At 61.3% G+C, this 15,993-nt stretch overlaps 1 protein-coding gene across 1 annotated transcript; it reads left to right on the top strand.

Annotated features, from left to right (window-relative positions):
- The first annotated feature begins 381 nt into the window (after positions 1-381).
- On the top strand, positions 382-11,808 carry OVOL1 (ovo like transcriptional repressor 1). Its single transcript, XM_080816876.1, has 4 exons — positions 382-768; positions 7,367-7,584; positions 9,421-9,610; positions 9,861-11,808. Exons 1-4 carry the CDS (start codon positions 669-671, stop codon positions 10,154-10,156), a joined length of 804 nt encoding a protein of 267 aa, XP_080673002.1. The 5' UTR covers positions 382-668; the 3' UTR covers positions 10,157-11,808.
- The last annotated feature ends 4,185 nt before the right edge of the window (positions 11,809-15,993 follow it).

The following is a 15,993-nucleotide window of genomic DNA, read 5'->3' as shown; positions in this document are numbered from 1 at the left end:
GCACCAGCTTGCACTCCCGGCTTGGTGGCGGGGTGGGGCGGCGAGCGGGCGGCGGCCGGGCCGGCGGGGCAGCCGGGGCTGGGTGCCCCTCGCAGGGCAACCCCCCCCCCCGCCGCCCCCGCCCGGCCACCCCGCCCAGGCCGCGAGGCCACCTCACCGGCAGCGGAATGGAAACCGGTTCGACAGGTAACAAATAGGTGGGTTGTCACCGTTATTTCCCAACGCATGCGCCGTCGCTCCCCGGGACGCTCCAAGCTAATTAGCTCGGATCACCCCCCCACCCCGCCCCAGCCACCAACACACATCGCCGCGAGCCAATAAAGCGTGAACCCGTCGGTCCGGCTCGCACTTTAAGACTTCCCGAGCAGCCGCGGGGGACGCCAGTCGAGCCGGGAGACGCTTACCTGCCGCTTCCCCCGCCGCGCGGTGCACCTGGCTGCGAGGGCCTCGGCCGGGGCAGGGAGGGCGGCGACGGCCCCGCGGAGTGGGAGGCGGGCGCGCGCGCCGTCCCGGGCACGGTCTCCCCGCAGAACGTGGGGGGCACTTGGGCGACTCGTTCTCCGAACCGCCCCCTCCCCTCCCCGGCCCCCGGCTCGGCCCGGGACAGGTGGGACGGCTCCCGGCTGTAGTTGCGGAAGCGGACGGCGCCGGGCGAGGAGGGTTCGAAGATGCCCCGCGCGTTCCTGGTGAAGAAGCCGTGCGTCTCCACGTGCAAGAGGAACTGGAGCGAGCTCCCCGACGAGGAGCGCGGCGAGATCTACGTGCCAGGTGAGGCGCGGCCCGCCGCCCCCCGAGCCTGCGGCGCCCGAGGGGCCGGGGCGGGGGGCCGTCCGGGCGGCGTGCGTGCGGGGCGCAGCGGCGCGGAGCCGGGCGGCGGGCGCAGCCGGGGCACCCGATTTAATGTTTAAGCGGCCGCGGCCCCGTTAGCCCGGGGCGCGGGGGGAGGGGAGAGGAGGGGGGAGGGCAGGGCCGCGGAGGAGGCGCCGGCTGGGGGCGGGGGCCGGCGGGAGGGGGCGAGGGCCGTTCCCAGGCCCCGCGGCTGGGCCGGGGGCAGGCGGGTGCGTGGCGCGCGGGTCCGCGCGGGTCCTCCCTCCCCTCCACCGGCCGGAGCCGCGGCGCAGGGGAGGCAACGGGGTGTGTCACCGCTCCGGCGACCCTCCACTCTCCCGTCGTAAATCCAGAAAGCCGGGACTTTTATGAGGCGGGAGGAGGGCGCTGGAGCGATGCCACCTTGGGGGGGTGGGCAGGGAGCGAGCTGGAGCTTCAGCCGCAATTTGTGCAAAATGTAGGAAAAAACTCGTTTAAGCCGCCTTCGTGGATCTCTTCGTCTTTCCCACACACCGGTGGCTAGAATGTCGTGGTGGGGGTCAGGCTGCCAAGGGTTCCCGGCCAGCCGCCCCGCGGAGTGCTCGGAGACCGTGGGGACGGTTCCCTGCTGCGCCCCGCTTGTCCTGGAGACCAGGGTGGGATCAGGTCTCACCGCCGTCAGAAACGCGCCTCCTTGCCGAGGACATACTTGCAGCTGAGCGGACAGTACTTTTCATGGGCCCAGGCCCCCGCCGGGGGACCAGGTCCCCCGAGGCCGCTGATGCGCCCAGCTTGTTTTTGGAGGACGCCTTGACAGCGTCCGTCCGAGTCACCTTTGAATGAGTAACCCGAGTTGTTTCTCTCTCCAGTGGTATCTTCCTCTGGAAGGCCTGAGAACACTTTCGTGCCTTCTATCCTCCTCCACCCCCAAGAAAATCTTAGGTCTGGAGAAAGGCAGCTTCCTTCTGAACTCCCCCTCCCCTCGCCTTGCGGGTGGGGCGGGGGCCCCCGCTGCACACCCAGCCCAGCGCCTCCAAGGGAGGTGGAGGTGGGGGGCAGGGGTTGTAATTAACCAACCGACTCTGACCCTTGATCTGCAGGCTCCCTGGCACCGCCCCAGGCCTTGCAGGAAAGTGGTGAAATGAGGGCAGTGAGGGGCCCTGTACCAGCTCTTGCCTCAGTTTCTCTCCTAGAATAAACTGGCGGAGACAGTGGGTGTAGTGGCGAGATCTCTGTGACCTGACCGGCCAGGAGCCAATGGCCTGTGACGCTGCTGGGATGTTTCGCAGGTTATCTCAAGGGCCTTGGCGCGGCTTCTAGAGCCTCCTTAGAACAAGGGGAAACTGAGGCCAAAACGCAGCTCACCTGAGGTGGATTAGGGTGTGGGCTCAGGATTCTGTGTATAGTTTCCTGCCTGACCAAGTTCCTGGCAGGCGGGTTGGGGGGGGGGTCCCACCTCCAGAAGGGCCGGGAGAGGAACGGAGCCCCCTTCCTCGCTCCTGCCTCCTCCCTCACCTGTGTTTGTCTTGCTGCTTAGCTGAGCCTTCGGATCTGATAAACTGAACTTGGACTGTGTTAAAGGTGAGCTGAGCCTTGTGGGACACTCAGTGTGCTGTTATTTTTAGTTTTACTTCACATCCCAATCAGTAACAGATCATGTGTTGACTTTTACAAAGGACAAAGAAATTCCGTTTGTTCAAATCATTGACTTGCTTGCATCCTGGTGACTTTCCCCACCAGAGTTCTGGTGGCCCTTGTGGGAGTGGTGAGGGGGCTGTCCCTACAGGGGGTGGCCGAGGAGGGCTTCTGGGTGGTCTGTGCCACCTGAGGCTGGTGTCCAGGGCAGGGAGCTGTGCAGGCCTCTCTCGAGACAGGATTGGCCCAGATGGTTGGGTCCGGGTCTAAACCTGGAGGGCACAGGTGAGCGTTTGCCCTTGTCGTCCTGGGAGGGGGGAGTCCTGTGGGGTGAAGCAAAGGATAGAAGGCAAAGCACTTAATTTAGCTTCTAAAAGCCATGTGGCCCACTGGAGAGTTTTCCCACAGGTTTTGGAAATGAGAAAGGGAATGTTCTCGGGCCACGCTTGGGTGCCTCGGATGGCTGGAGAGGGGGGAGTGTGTTTTGTGGTGGCTTGTCCCCTGGCTGAGCCATTCCATCACTAGCCGACCATGACCCCAGGAGCCGGCTGGGCACGTTTCCTTCACCCCACCTCACAGACTCAGCACGTTGTGACCAGCTAAGCGTTGCCCCCAGTCCCACTGGGAGAGGCCCTGCGGGAGCTGGGGAACAGGGAAGCCTTTGAGGCCTGACCTTCCTGCTGGACCCTCGGAGACCCTTAAGGCATCAGAGAGCCCCTGGGAGGAGACACTTTTACTGGCTGAAGGCTCAGGGCGCCGGTATGACCGGCACTCTAGCCTCTCTCCCTGAGGCACGATTCTAGAAGTTCCCATCCCCAGGGAAGAACCTTTTCCTGGCCTCACTCCCCTTCCAAAGCCAAGGGGAAAAGCCCAGAAGTGGGCACAGGGGGCTGCGAGGTCACAGCGGAAGGGAGACCGCAGGCCACCTCTCTGGGCCCAAGAGCCCAGCCTGAGCCCTTCACTCCCTACCCTCATCTCCCAAGGCATTTCTCCCTTGTTCTAGCAATAGAACAAGCCAGTAATGCTGGCTTCTTGAGAAGGAAGCACCGGTACCCGCTAAATTCCATCTAAATTCCATCTCTTGGACTGAAGGGGAAGGTGGGCAAATGGGGATGAAGCCCCGTACGCCAAGCCCTTGCTGAGCCACAACTGAAAGTCAGGAAGGTACTTGAAGGCGGATGAGCCTAGGAGCAGCCTGGAAGCCAAAATGCCATGCTCCCAGATATGGGCATCCCAGGGCCTCTTCTAGCCCCCCCCCCCTGCCCGGACCCCCTTCCTGGCACTGGGGGCTCTGCAGTCTGTCTCCCCAGCTCACCAGCACACGCCCACCCCAGGGAGGCAGCCAGGCCGAGGCGGGGGAGATGGGAGGTGCTCAGCCCGGAGCTGACGAGGCAGGCCGGGAGCCTGGCTGCTCACTGTCCAGGCCGAGGTGGACCGTCTTCTCAGTCCGCTCTGGGCCCCAGAGTACGTGTGTTTGGGTGGGAGGGACTGAGGGCTGGCGGGGAGATCCGGCCGCCAGTGAGGGTCATTCTTCTAATTCCTGGGAAATGCTGGCAGGGAAGGAAACGCCAGCTATCGTCTCCAAGCAGCAAGGCTGGGAGCACAGAAAGCCACCCAGTGAGTGGGGACGGAAGAGCAACTTGGGCCTGGGCAGTGGCCCAGGTGGGGCTCCTGCCTGTCCTGTGGGGCGCTGTCCCATAAGCTGCTAAGCTGTTTGCTCCCGGCTGGGGTGACCCAAGACAGACTCCTGCCAGACCGTTTGTCCCAGAAAGAAAGGAGGTGAGGGCAAGTCCTCTGGGCACAGGGAAGACTAGAGCGAAGGGTGGCCACTCTGGATAGTCACTTGCAACAAGTTCGGAGTCCCACAGAGGTGCCCGTCCCCGTGCTGGCTGGAAGGGGTGGCGGGGGGAGGCAAAGGGAGGCACAGTCCGCAGCTGGTCAGGGCTGCCCACCCTGGCACCAGGGCCGAGGTGCCCGGCGCTGAGGGGCCCGGTGTCGACTTTGAAAGGCAACTGGGAAAGGGGAAAAAGAGATCGCCTGCGAGAGACGCTTGGCATTCACAGGATGGAAGCCACAGGCTGGGGAACAGGCCCGTTGTTTCCAGGGCTGCCCATCTCTACCAGTGGGCTGGCCCTCACTGCCTTTCGGGCACTGCTACCTGACCCGCAGGGGCGGGGGGAGAGGGGCACGGGGAACCCCTGCCTCTCCTGCTAAGGGGGCAAGGCCACCTCACACCAGCGTGGGTCTTGCTGATACATGGTCGTTCCGGATTTGGAGCTGAGTCACAACCCCCTCCACCCACCCACCAGGTCAGCCCCAGCCCCCGACACCACCCCCCCCCCCCGCTGGCCCCGAGAGCTGGCCCTTGGCTGGAAAGCTGCCCCGGCCCCCTGGGCCCTCCGCGTCATCCCACAGAGGTGAGCGGGGCCAACAGAAGGGGAGCCCGTGAGCCCCTGCGGGAGTTAAGGAGGGACAGGGCCAGCTGGTCTGGCCCCGCCGCACTCCGCAGCTGTGGGCGGGCGATGAGTCGCCGCAGCCGCCTTGCCGGAAACATCTAATTAGGGGACAGAGAGCAGCACAAGCAGGGCCCGACCAGTTCTGCTTCCTGCCTCCTGCCGCCAGGTGCCACCCAGTGACACCCAGGGACAGGAGCGGCACGCCGATGAGCACTCCGTGTGCGTGCGGCGGGGCGGCAGGGTGTGCTCATGGGGGTGGCGGGAGGACAGGTTTGGCGGGCGGGGCCGAGGCAAACATCCCCACCCTGGCACCCTATGGCGGCCGTCCAGCGCCCCCCCTGCCCCTGGCTCGGGCGAGGGAGGAGGGGTAGACCGCCACCCCCTCAGTGGAGCCAAGGGGAGCCCAGAGTGACAGCTCATTCTGAGCACAGACTGGTAAGCCCTCACCTGCTGTCACTCCTCCCTCGGCCGCTGTCTGGGCGGGCGGTGTGGCCGGGCTCCCACTTGCAGGAGCTTCGCTCAGGCTCTCCGATACTGAAAGACAGAAGGGGGTAGAGGTTCCTGTGGGTCTCTACCTGGACTGACAAATGGAAATTGTCATTCAGCTTTGAATTCTCGGCCCAGATTTCTCTCCAGTGGCCGGTAAAGCGGCCTCAGAAGCCGCCAGCTCTCGGACAGCCCCCGCCCGGTGTGCAGACGCCCGTCACTGTGGGGCGGCCGGAGGGACCCCGAGAGCTTGCCCCCCCACCTCCCAGCACCCCCCACCCCCCCCCACCCCCCGCCAGCCTCCCAGGGCTCCGAGGGAGGCGCCATGCCAGCTCAGAGGCCGGGCCCGGGCCAGGCACTGGTGAATCAACACCCGGAATGAGGTGGCTCATTAAAGTCCCCCGGACAGACGGACGCCAGTGCCAGCAGAACGGGTTCTGGGCGGCAGGCAGGCACATTCTTCCCTTGTCAGACCTTTGTTGTGTTTTGAGGGGGCGAGAGCCAGGGCCTCTCCCGAAACTTCTTCGGTGCTTTCATATTCACGCTTCCTGCATTAGTAGCTCCCGGGCCAGGGGGTGCGCTGGGCCTTGTCCGCCGGTCTGAGACCCACACTGGGTCTCCTAAGTCCGTCTCCTGGAGGCACACTCATCCTTTCCTTCCTATGCCCCTCTTGATTTATCCTTTCGAAGCTTGGAAAATGTTCCTGGCTTATGGCGTTTAAGGACAGCGGATCCTCGCACTACAAGACGGGTTCGAACTGCGCGGCGGGCCGCTCAGACATCGGGTCCTCTCCATAAATACAGCACAGGGCTGGGAATGTATTTTCTCTTTTCTTAGGATTTACTTCGTAACATTTTTTTTTCTCTAGCTTACCTTATCCTTATGACACATAGAACATGCAAAACATGTGTTCCACTACTGTTTCTGTGTTCGATAAGGCTTCTGGGCAGCTAACGTGTTGGGGCAGTCAGAAGTTATATTCGGATTTTTGATGGTGGGGTGGGACTCTGTGCCCCTAAGCCCTGCCCAGTTAAAAGGGTCAAGTGTATAGAGTTTAGCCTTTCGGGGAAGAAAAAGACTGATCCATTAAAACATTAGCTAGTTTGGCGACTCTTTGGTCCCCTCTGTGTCGCTCAGGCAGCGCTTCCTCCTCCCTGCTCCACAACGGGGCCAAGCCTCTCTGGCCCCGTTCAGTGTGAGCTGTCCCTGGCAGGGAGCGGCCGCCACCGAGGGCTGCCAGGTATCGGTGCCTTGGAGGGTGGAGGCTGGGAGCCCAGCCCTCGGTGTGCCATGGCGAGCAAGCGGTCCCCGCTGTGGGGCAGGCTTGCATAAGAGCTGGGCATGGCGCCCAGGAGACCGTTCCGCGGCATCCACCTGCTGCCTCCTGACCTCCTCCCTGCTCCACCTCACCCGGCCTGTTTGCCTGCCACACTTGGCCAGCGGGAGTGGCGAGCCTAGAGCCCCGCAGAGCTGCAGCAGCAGACACCAGCCAGCCCCGAGGACCACCCGCTCCCCCAAGGCCAGACGCTAAATCGGCCTGTAGAAGCAGCCCAGGTCGGCCCAGGCCACCGGGCATCCTTCAAGGCCAGGGATGGATCCCTGGACCCAGGGCCTCCAGTGGTGCCCCCTTGTCCACGTAGGAGCACAGATGAGACCTGGAATCCAGAGGGACTGGCCCAGGTGGGCCAGGCGGACAGCTCTGGAGGGATCATTGGCGGGGCAGGTTCGGTCCTCCCAGTTCCGCTAAGACACAAATTACTCAGCAGGCAGGCCTGTGGGCTGTGGTGCTTGGCGGGCGTCCCCTGTAATTATCTTAATGGGGCAGGAGGGAGGGGCAGCAAGCACCGGCTTCGGACAGCCTGCCCTGCCACCGGCGGAGGCGCCCGGGCGCAGCCAGCCCACCGCCCGGCAGCTGTCCGGAGAGACCCCTGAATCCTGTTCTCCCCGCCAGACCCCTCACCTGGCTGTTCTTCTCTCTGCAGTCAGTCTGGGCTTCTGCCCCCCGCAGCCCTATCGGGAGCCAGAGCCGTCGGTGGCTGAGCCCCCGTCTTGCCCCCTGGTTTTGGACATGAGCCTTCGGGACTCCAGCTATGGTGTGGCCCCAGGGCCCTGCGTGGTAGCCCAGCTGCCCTCCGAAGACATGAGTCGTTTGGCAGAGCCCCAGAGCAGAGACCACGGCTTTCTGCGCACCAAGATGAAGGTACTGAGCCTCACACCGTCTCCGAGGACCGGGAGCGTGTCTATAGACCTGTGTCCGGCCCACCAGACCGGGTACAGTGAGACCCAGGCAGAGGCTGGCCTTGGATCTGGGCCCGGGTTTCCGCCGAGAAGCGGACCCAGCAGGGCACAGGTCAGGGCGGAAAAGAAGAAAAGTAGGTCTAAAACGACAGTGTCATACTTTGGGAAGAAGCGGCAGGGCCTCAGAGACACTTCACCCTTGGGAGTCTGTTCTAGGAGTTGTTTCGGTTTGTTTCTGGCCTTAAAGGGAGCCACCTCTTGGCAAGCCCTAGGAAAAGTGGGGGACAGGATCCCGGCTCCTCCCCTTCTCCTGGCTTCCCCTCCGTGCTGTACTGCGCCCAGAGTGAGCTCTGGAGTCCACCTGGTGGTTCGCTGTCCCTTGACGCATGTGCCCCGAGGTCTCCCCCTCCCCGAAATGTGCCACTTCTGTCCCCTTTGGCCTCTGAGGCCTCGCATGGAGGGTAAGGCCAGGGGAGCCGCCCGCTGCACTCAGCCTCAGCGGTGGGAACCGTAAGGAGGGTGGGAGGCAGCAGAAATGCCTCCGCTTTCGAGGAGCACGCAGCCGGCGGGGCTGTCCCTGGCTGGGCCCGAGTTCCTGAAAGGTCGAGGATCTCGAAGCACCTGCCAGCAGCGATCTAGTGGAAGGGTTCTTGTAGCCCTGTTCTCTGTGCCAAAGCACTGAAGAAAGCTGGCAGCAGAAGGCCCCTTCTTCTCCTCCTCCCCGTGTAGGCCAAGTGCGTGTTGTAACTAGAGGGAAACCACCCAGACTCAGGCTGGTCAGTGGCCAGGGAGCCAGCACAGTGGCCCTGAGCCCCTGTGGGCCTTCCCGTCATCCCCTGGACCCTGGTTGGCAGGAAGGGCACGGAGACAGGGCAGAGGGCACAGGAGGGCAGGTGCACCCGAGGACTGGGTCCTGACCTGAAAGGTCTTGGCTGGCCGGCAACAGAGGGCCTTTCCCTGGGGCCTGAAGCGGTCGAGGAGGAGCTGGTGGGTGGGACGGGGTGGCAGGAGGAGGGGGCAGCAGCAGGGCCACCCACAGAGCACAAGCAGCCCCTGGACGGTAATGGACGTGGAGGATGGAGACCACGTCTCCCTGTGCGGGCCACGCGGCCAGAAAGGCACGGCTGTCACTCGGGGCCGCGTCCTCCCCGAGGGGCAGAGGGTGGCCAGGATTTGCTTCCAAATGATCCAGGGCCAGGCAGGTTGGGACGGAAGGATAAAACAAGACCGGCCCTAAATGCTAAATGACAGTCACTGTAGTCACGGTGCTCTCTCCGTGTCTGACAAGATTTGAGATTTTCCGTAGTGACAAAAGAAACGAAGAAGGTGTATAAGCAAGAGGGTCGTGAGGATGGCAAGGGGCCTCCCCTCACACGGCGTCGGGCCTGGCTCCGGACAAGCAGGGGGCCGGGCTCCAGGCTCTGAGCGGCGGCCCCAGAGGCCCGTGTCCTGGTCGTCCTCGGTCCCACCTCAGAGGAGGCGAACAGAGGGCACAGGTGCAGACCAGCGGCTTTGAGCCCCGCGGCAGGAGCCTTCCTGACAGGCGGTGGTGACCAGGGGGCCTGTTGCAGGTCTCTAGAGAGGGCAAAGGGGCCGGGCGGCGGGGGGTTTGGGAAGCCGGCAGCGGCCCGACCATGGACCCAAAGCCTCCTCCCGGCCCCCGCCGCGCTGATCTTCAAGCCAGCGGCGCAGAGGTGCGGCCTCTGCAGGGCAAGCTCAGCTGTCCCCGGGGCCATGGCATGCCCACATGTAGCCTACGCTCCCGGACGGCTGTCGCAAACCCCATCCTCGCCCACAGGTGACCCTGGGGGACGGTCCCAGTGGAGACCTCTTCACGTGCCACATCTGCCAGAAGGCCTTCACCTACCAGCGCATGCTGAACCGCCACATGAAGTGTCACAACGACGTCAAGAGGCACCTGTGCACCTACTGCGGCAAAGGCTTCAATGACACGTTCGACCTGAAGAGGCACGTCCGCACCCACACTGGTGAGAGGAGCCCCAGGGAGTCCCTGCCCGGCGGGGGAGGGGAGATCCACGGCCGGGGGGGGGCGTCCTGGAGCTCAGGGCAGAAGCCCCCCTTAGCTCATGGGTTCGGTCCCTCAGGGAGCTGGAGATGGGCCCGGCCTCCTCCTCAGCTCCTCCCGCCCAGAGTCAGGTGGCCTGGCCTTTCTCCGTCAGGGAAGTGGCCCACGGGCTTGCCGTCGGCTCCCTGACCCCTACGCGCTCCTCCCCACAGGCGTGCGGCCCTACAAATGCAGCCTGTGCGACAAGGCCTTCACGCAGCGCTGCTCGCTCGAGTCCCATCTCAAGAAGATCCACGGCGTGCAGCAGAAGTACGCGTACAAGGAGCGGCGGGCCAAGCTGTACGTGTGCGAGGAGTGCGGCTGCACGTCCGAGAGCCAGGAGGGCCACGTCCTGCACCTGAAGGAGCATCACCCCGACAGCCCGCTGCTTCGCAAGACCTCCAAGAAGGTGGCCGTCGCCCTGCAGAACACCGTCACCTCCCTGCTCCAGAGCAACCACCACCTCTGAGCCGCCCCGTCCGGCCTGGGTCGCCTGCCCGCTGCCCGGCGGGGACCGGGCCTAGAGCCCCCCTGTGGCTCACATGTCCGCTCAGGCCTGGCGCTGAGCTCTGCTCACGTTTGCGTTTTTGTCTGAGGGGCAGAGGCCACTCTGAGCCCGGACCAACGTGGGCGAGGCCCAGGGTGCCTTCCCCGTGAAGCAGCCCGCCTACAGTGAGAGGACTTCCTTCCCAGAGGACGGATGGGGATGCTCGGTGGCCACGCTCCTCTGGAGCGCGGAGCATGGGAACGGGGGCCACAGCTCCCCCCAGGGCAGCGGAGGGACGAGCACGGGGGCAGAGAGCAGCCGGGCAAAGCAAGGTGCTGGGGGAGCTGGCGCCCGCCTGCCCTGCCGTGTGTCTAAGGCTCAGGGCCATGGGGGCCTTGGCCCTTCCCTCAGGGCGGTGCATACACTGTGCATAGCCGCGGACGCTCCTGCACACACAGGAGGCCTTTCCACACATCACCTCATTTTTAGGAAACCGACAACAAGGTGCCAAGGAAGTTTTATTTCCTTTTTTTTTTGACACATGTACAGATATTAATATATTTTTGGTGCCGATGGCGGCTATTTTTAAGAGAGGGTGGAGCTGGTTTTGTTCCCTCTCCAAGCACTTCTATTTATCCTGGACATTTCATACCTCCTCTGTGCCTTGGCTCTCAGGGTGGGTGGGTGGGGGCTGCCCTAAGCCACCCCCACCCCTTGTACCTCCCGAGATGTTTCACCAAAGACCTTCCTCCAGTCCTGCCTGGGGGCTGCCCATCTGCTGGGGTAACGCACTGCGTTGGCTACTCCCCCTCCCCCGGGGGGGGCTCTGCCTCCCTCCTACATCCTTTCAAGGCCTGCCTGGGGGTTACCAAGAGCCCGTGTGCCTCCTAAGAATGGACCTTTCATGGAACAACTCACCGTCGTGGAGACCAAGAGTTTGCCCAGCGGCAGCTGTAGGAGAAAAGGTCTGTGGGGTGATGAGTCCTTGATCCACAGAGTCCACCGTCTGGGACACTGAGAAGGGAACAGGACCAGGCTGCAAGGTTGAGTGAACAAACCTAGGGCAGCAGCAAAAAATTGGGACCCATCAGAGGCCCCTTGGGGGGGCAGTAGTAGAGGACTGACGAGTTATATTGGATGCCTACTTTCTGGAGCCAGAGCTGGTTGGCTCGACGAGAACATCGGCCACCAGGCTCTAATGGTGTGGCTGTGTTTCCTGCTTAAAAACAGGAAAAGGGGTGTTGGTCAAAAAGGAGAGAGGGGCAGGGCAGGAGCCGGCCTGCCGAAGAAGGAGCAGGCAAACTTGGAAGAGGTCCGAAGAGTGCAGTGGGCTGGGCCGGCCGAGCCCCTGGGCAGAACCAGCCCCAGACCGAGGGGAAGGTGCTTTCTCCGACCGCCCTCTGACTGTGTATAGATTGTTCTGGAAGACTCCTGTTTTATTTTACTTTAGAGTGTCTGGGAGCTGCTGTATTCTGGAAGTTATATAGTATAAAATAACCTTATCTGGAAGCTCTGTTTCGTTTACATTTCTGTAGCCCTGTGTTATTGCAATCGGAGGGAGCCCTAACGCTCTGTGTTGTCTGTTTTATTTTATAACTTTCCCCCCAACTATTAAAATCAAAGAATTATCGTTTTCTGCGTTTCTGCTTTTTTGTCTTATAGACCTCTTTTTCCACCCGCAGGGAAATCAATCAAAACAGTTGTTGCATTCTAGGCAAAGCTTTCCCCTTTTACGGTTACCAGTGAGCCTCAAGTCAAGCCAAGACTCTGACCTGCACGGATGGAGCGGCCTGCCCCTGGTCTCGGCACTCAAAGCCTGCCGACTGACCCCTGGGCCGCTCGCCCCACCTGCCCTGCGCTCCTAGGTCCTGACGTGGCCCTCCGCCAGGCCAGCATAGTCACTCGGAGTCCGGTTTCCACTTCCCTTCCTAGCATCTGCCAGGACCACAGAAGGAAGACAGTGATCCCAAATGACAGGGCACAAAGGTCACATCACTTCCGGGTCAGGCACCTAGTATCGGGCCAGCCACATCCGCACAGCTCGTGTTCTGTGCCGGGCACCTTGCGTTTCACCCACATCGGCTCACTTGATCTTTGGGCCACTGCCCGGAAGACACTGCCATTCCCGCCGTGAGAAGTTGGGTAGTGGGCCTGGGTCTCACCGTGCGCTCTGCCGCCACGACACCAGCGTGCAGCCCATCCCTCTGGGCAATTCAAACCAGGCAGGAATTTAGAGATTAACTGGCCTTCCCCATCACCTACCTAGGGTCACCTGGGGAGACCTGATCACTCTGGGGACTCAGTTCTGTGTTCCTCCATCATGTCACCCCCCCGCTAGATGGACACCCAAGGAGGAGGGCAGCTGCCGGTCCTGGGCCTTCAGTGTGATCTTCCAGGAGGTGTGAAGAGGGTTCGTGTCCTGGTGCTGTGAGGAAAGGAAAACATGGCTCTGACCTGTAAGGCTCCCCGTGAGAAGCCCAGAGGATTGCCAAGGGCCCCTAACCCTCCTTATGTCTTTCAGTAGCCAGAGGATCTTTATCACGAGAAGCCTCCCAGTGTGAAAGGCCAACCAAACCCCACTTTGATCCGTACCGAGATGGACTGAACCCGTTGTTGGGAACCCAGATGATTCACCGCTAGGCCAAACTCCGGAGGAGCCGGGAGCCAGGCCTAAGCTTCTAGGAAGCCAGCGGTGGGGGTGGGGGAATGTTCCTGGGGCTCCCCGCGAGCTGCTACTTTCTCTCCCACTCCTTAGAAGAACTCCCGTGTGGGACACGGCTCCGAGGAGCCCTTCTTGTGGCATCAGGCCAGAGGGCCCCATCATGCTCTCCAGACCCCGTAGCGTGGGTACCACGGGAGGAAAAGGACAAGTGCGGTGGGGGGGTGGGCGGGAGCGCCTCCGCTGACTGGGAGATAGGCCCCGGCCAGGTGGCGAGAAGAGAGGGATGGGGGTCAACATACAACCAAGGGCACAAGTGTCCCGGACTACAAATGCTGTGGGACCCCAGAAGGGGTCTGTTGCATCTGAAAGAGTAAAGACCTCTTGGAAGAAGTGGAGGCCCAGCCGGGCTGGGAAAACAGGGGATCTGAGCAGAACCGAAGAAAGGGGAGAAGGTGTTTTGGGCAGGGGCAGGGGGCGTGGGGGAGAGCGGGATGAAACTCAGAAGGGAAGAGGTGCGGGCGGAGGGTCTCACTCCGTCCATCAGCAATCTGGCTGCTTGCCTCGTTCATTCAGCAGGACGGAGGCATTTTTGGAAGCCCGCCCAGGTGCGGGGCAGAGCTGATAAGACCAGAGTCTGGCAGGAGAGCCGGCTGGGGGCCTAGCAGGATGGCCTCACCGAGGATAAAAGCAGAATCCTATTCTTACAGCCGAAAGCAAAGCAAACACACATGGGGAGCGGGCAAGTGCTAGGAAGGTTTATACCTTATATTTTTACATATTTTCTAATTTTTTTTTTACAATAAGCATATATTATTTCTACAACCAGAAGAAAATAAAGTTGTAAAACAATTTAGGGGGCTTAGCTGACACAGAGTTCAACACATCAATGGGGAGACGGGGCTGGCCGCCTCCCCAAAAGCCAAGGTGATCTTGGGCAACATCAGCAGTGTGGCGTCAGCAACTGGCATCGCCTCCCTGCAGTCAGGGCTGGTCACCGGGCCGTGGGTTTGAGGCCCAGTCCTGTCTTGTGCTGTCTGTGGGGCCTTGCGCAAGTGACCTAACCTCCCAGTCTCTTCATCTATAAAATGAGCTGGGTTCCTGAGTCTGAAAGTCCCTTTCCCATATAAAGACTTTATGTCTCTAGGCTCCCATCTTGAGAAAACCTTTGAAGATACTCACCGACAGCTTGTGGCAGAGATGTGGTGGGTAGGTGGCGAGGACCAGGTAAGCAGCAGCTGGCTTGAAGCGGAGGGAAGGCTTACCCCGGGGGGTTCCCATGTTGAACCAGCGGCGAGATGGGAGGATTAGACCAGGCAGAGCGAAATGCAGGGATTGGAAGACTTCCAAGCCCTGGCATGGCTCACCCAGGGGGTGACTGCATAGGGTACAGGGGGAATGGAAGGGAGCCCCCTGCACTGTTACTGGAGGGCTGGGGCTGGGAAGCCACTTGTTAGCAAATTCTTTCTTTCTTCTTCTTCTTCTTTTTTTTTTTTTTTTAAGATTTTATTTCTTTGACAGAGAGAGAGATCACAAGTAGGCAGAGCAGCAGGCGGAGGGGGCGGGAAGCAGGCTCCCTGCTGAGCACAGAGCCTGATGTGGGGCTCGATCCCAGGACCCTGAGATCATGACCTGAGCCGAAGGCAGAGGCTCAACCCACTGAGCCCCCCAGGCGCCCCTTGTTAGCGATTTCTGACAGGACTCTGTCATGGGACTGAAGGCTGGACGAAACAATCTTCAAGACTCTTTCTACCCACAGAATTCGAAAAGGCCAGGCCAAAGTACAGCGGTCATGACTTCCAGGCCTGTTTACCACTCCCAAGAAGGCAAAGCCCGGGTGAAATGCTGGTGAATAGAATGGAATAGGAAAGACAACACTGGAAAGAGACCAGTTGGGGTGCTGTCTCGTATGCTGGGCTTGAGGGGACGGAGACCTGGACTGTCTGGGGAAGCAGACCCCTTCTCACCCCCTCTGGCCCTGGCCTGTCCCCTAGAGCCACCCAGAACCAGGCCACTCCCTGGGGAGGTGGGAGCCACCTGACACAGGGTATCCTACCCTCTTTGTGTCCGAGAGCGAGGTGCCTTCCTCTGCTCCTCATGCCGGCCCCCCCTTCCCAGGTTTCTAGAATCTGTTTTGATATTGCATCCGCCACCACCCAGGCTCCCAGCTTTTTTTTTAGTTCCTGTAGCCAATCAGTCAGCTCCCCTCAACGCTCCCTCTGAGCCTGCCCTTCTCTCCTGGCAGCTCTCCCCCTAGGGGGCCGGCTCGATGGCCAGACTGGCTCAGACCATGCGGATTCTGGTCCCCTGCGACGGCGGCGGAGCATTGAGAATTAGATCTGCCAGGTTCTGTTTCCTGAATATGAGAGCTGGGTATCAAGTGACTGATTTCCTCTGTTCCTCACTTACTCTCTCTACATCAACTGGGCAAGGACTTCTACCCTGGTCCATCTTTCCAAAGTAGAGTAACACACACATCCCGGGTCTCACAACACGCTCCGAGGAAGGGGGCGGGGCACCAGCCACACGGTGTGACCTGCGCCGATCAGATCACAAACAGGGCTACCACCGGCCCTTAGACTTCTCCTCTGACTTCAGGCTCAAGGGGCTGTCACGCCCACCCCCACGGAGAAGAAATCCGGGCAAGTGAGTGTCACAGGGTGGGCTGCTCGGTGTCCCCACTACCAGACCACACTGCCCATTGGCATCGACAGCAGCCTCCTCTTTCCTGAGAGCCGAGGGACCCGGAGAGGCTCCCGGGATCCCAGGAGTCACTTCCTGCTAACCCCAGAACCCCCGGAGTGAGCGATTGCCTCAGGCAGACACGTCAGCGGTCCTATACTAGGAGCTAATCACAGCTTCCGCTGGCTGAGCTCCTACTATGCGCCAGGCAGCCTCGGGCTTCGCTTCCCTCTGACGTCATCGTCATCATCGCTAAGCTCCACAATGACCCTAGGAGGTAGCTATTACGGTTCTATTTTTAAACAAAGAAACTGAGGCTCAGGGAGATTAAACATCTTGCTCAAGGTCACATGGGTGGCAAGCCATGAGGCCAGCCTCCATCCTGAGGTCTGCTGGACTCTCAGGTTGGGGCTCTTGTCTCTGCGATTCGCAGCGATTATGGAATGGGAGATCTTTTCCTTTGAGTTCTTTGCTTATT

Source organism: Martes martes (genome assembly GCF_963455335.1).
Source record: "Martes martes genome assembly, chromosome: 10".
In the NCBI taxonomy this organism is placed as follows: Eukaryota; Metazoa; Chordata; class Mammalia; order Carnivora; family Mustelidae; genus Martes; species Martes martes.
The sequence above is the reverse complement of the archived record's forward strand: the minus strand, read 5'-3'. Positions and strand labels throughout refer to the sequence as shown.

What these genes read in the sequence shown, in the direction of transcription:
- OVOL1 (XM_080816876.1), top strand. Translation starts at nt 669, where the DNA reads ATGCCCCGCGCGTTCCTGGTGAAGAAGCCGTGCGTCTCCACGTGCAAG. An exon ending in CGGCGAGATCTACGTGCCAG is followed by an intron (nt 769 to 7,366) that starts GTGAGGCGCGGC and finishes TTCTCTCTGCAG; the next exon opens with TCAGTCTGGGCTTCTGCCCC. An exon ending in TTCTGCGCACCAAGATGAAG is followed by an intron (nt 7,585 to 9,420) that starts GTACTGAGCCTC and finishes CCTCGCCCACAG; the next exon opens with GTGACCCTGGGGGACGGTCC.